The 1,692-nt window shown below is 40.0% G+C and overlaps 1 protein-coding gene across 3 annotated transcripts in view; it reads right to left on the reverse strand.

The window, feature by feature from the left end:
- Positions 1 to 367, reverse strand: part of SARC_09165 (hypothetical protein) — a gene marked incomplete at its 5' end in the record, with an annotated part of 12,504 nt that extends 12,137 nt beyond the window's left edge. For 2 of the 3 annotated variants that reach the window (XM_014296835.1, XM_014296833.1), the window contains one exon: positions 264 to 365. In XM_014296835.1, the coding sequence (XP_014152310.1) occupies positions 264 to 365 (102 nt within the window). Of the gene's footprint in view, positions 1 to 263 lie in introns of all 3 variants that reach the window. The other variant, XM_014296834.1, reaches the window with a different exon arrangement.
- Between the last annotated feature and the right edge of the window lie 1,325 nt (positions 368 to 1,692).

The following is a 1,692-nucleotide window of genomic DNA, read 5'->3' on the forward strand; positions in this document are numbered from 1 at the left end:
GTGTGTGTGTATAGGTGTGTGTGATATGCGGCAACCACATAAAAAACCGAGTAAATACGGTATTGATAACTTCCAATCCACTGTCAGTAACTTTTGATCATGGTCTACCAAATGCTGGACTAGAAAAAAAATCCAAAAACTCGTTATACCCATGCTCGGGCACAAAACATATAGGACACGTGCGAAGTGAAAGCACTCTCATAAATATTCCGGATCATACACTGGCCCAATAAACTTTTTAATCAGAGAATGGCGACACACACCTGTTGGCCTGTCATTGCCTGTTCAATCGGCGATGTGATTTTGACTAAATCTTTGATGCCCTCATATGAACGGCGTGCAACCCAACCCGCCGGGGGAACCACCTGAGCGCAACATTGGCCGAGAATCAATAGATATTCGCAAGAATTTCGGTACCATATAGCCTCAGCGATATCTGCTAAATAAATCGACACTGGTGCGCACAGCCGCACACTCGGCATAAGCTAGCACATACTGAGCAAAATACTACAAGGTAAAAATTACAGTGTAAAATTCAATACGAACCGCTTATATACAGGCAACAGAAATACTGAGTGATATGCTCACACAGCCACGAGACTAAGGTAAGTTTATATACGCTCAAGACAAGAATACTGAGTAGTCGAATGAGAAGACTGATATATGCGCATCATCCCATTCTGGTGCTTGGCTGGTGTCTATGAGTAGGTTAGGAGCACTTGCTGTGTATGTGACAGGTGTCTATGAGTAATTCGGGAGCATACGTTGTGTATCTATAATTTGCTTGAATACCGACATTTTTTTTTCTCGGAGTAAAAATTGAACCATGTTCAAAAAAAAAATTGAACCGCCAATATCAAAGTTAAAATCTGCACGGTACAGTACTAAATACAAGTGTGCGCATGACGTCTAATATCTAAAGAATGGGTATATATCGTTCCGAGTTGGATAAACAGCGAGCATGGTGGGGGACTTGTTGTCAAGCAGTGTTTCAATATGTGCACGTGGTTGTCATGATGTAAAACTAATGCAGAAATCAAGTCCGGAAAGCCAAAAATGATTCTACTTGATCTAATTCACGGCGATACAATGTGTTATCTCGATCAAGCCTCAGGGCACATTGAATTGACGCGATTTGACAGCAAACCGATTAGAGATGTGAACCGGTAATGCATCTTCTCTCAGTAGATGGTGTTGGAGTGCTAAACTTTGCCATGAAAATAAATTTTGAGATTGTGAACTCAATTTCGCAATCATCATAGTGTCAAAGGCAAATATATACATTCAGAACCCCCAACAGCTATACGAAGGTTAGCATATTCAATTCCGATGTCACATACTTTGTCAATCTAGAGAGGCGCTTTAAGGGATTGTATCATAGTAGTACCCAGTCCATGCATATGATCGTTACTGAACAGCCTGCGTATCGCAAATTATTGAGTCTGCACTCGTATGTGACCATACATTGTCATGAACCCTACTTGAAGCAGCCGTACCTGAACTTCATGTATCCTACCACTTTATAACACGTTAAAGCTGAAGACATAAAGTCTAGCGCGAATGCTGATTAAACAGGCTCTGCTTTTCAGGTCATGTCCCCACACACACCCACAAGAATATCGAATTATGTATATATATATATATATATATATATATATAGTATACATAATGTATACATATATATATATATAT

The sequence above is a fragment of the Sphaeroforma arctica genome (genome assembly GCF_001186125.1).
Source record: "Sphaeroforma arctica JP610 unplaced genomic scaffold supercont1.899, whole genome shotgun sequence".
Lineage (NCBI taxonomy): Eukaryota > Ichthyosporea > Ichthyophonida > Sphaeroforma > Sphaeroforma arctica.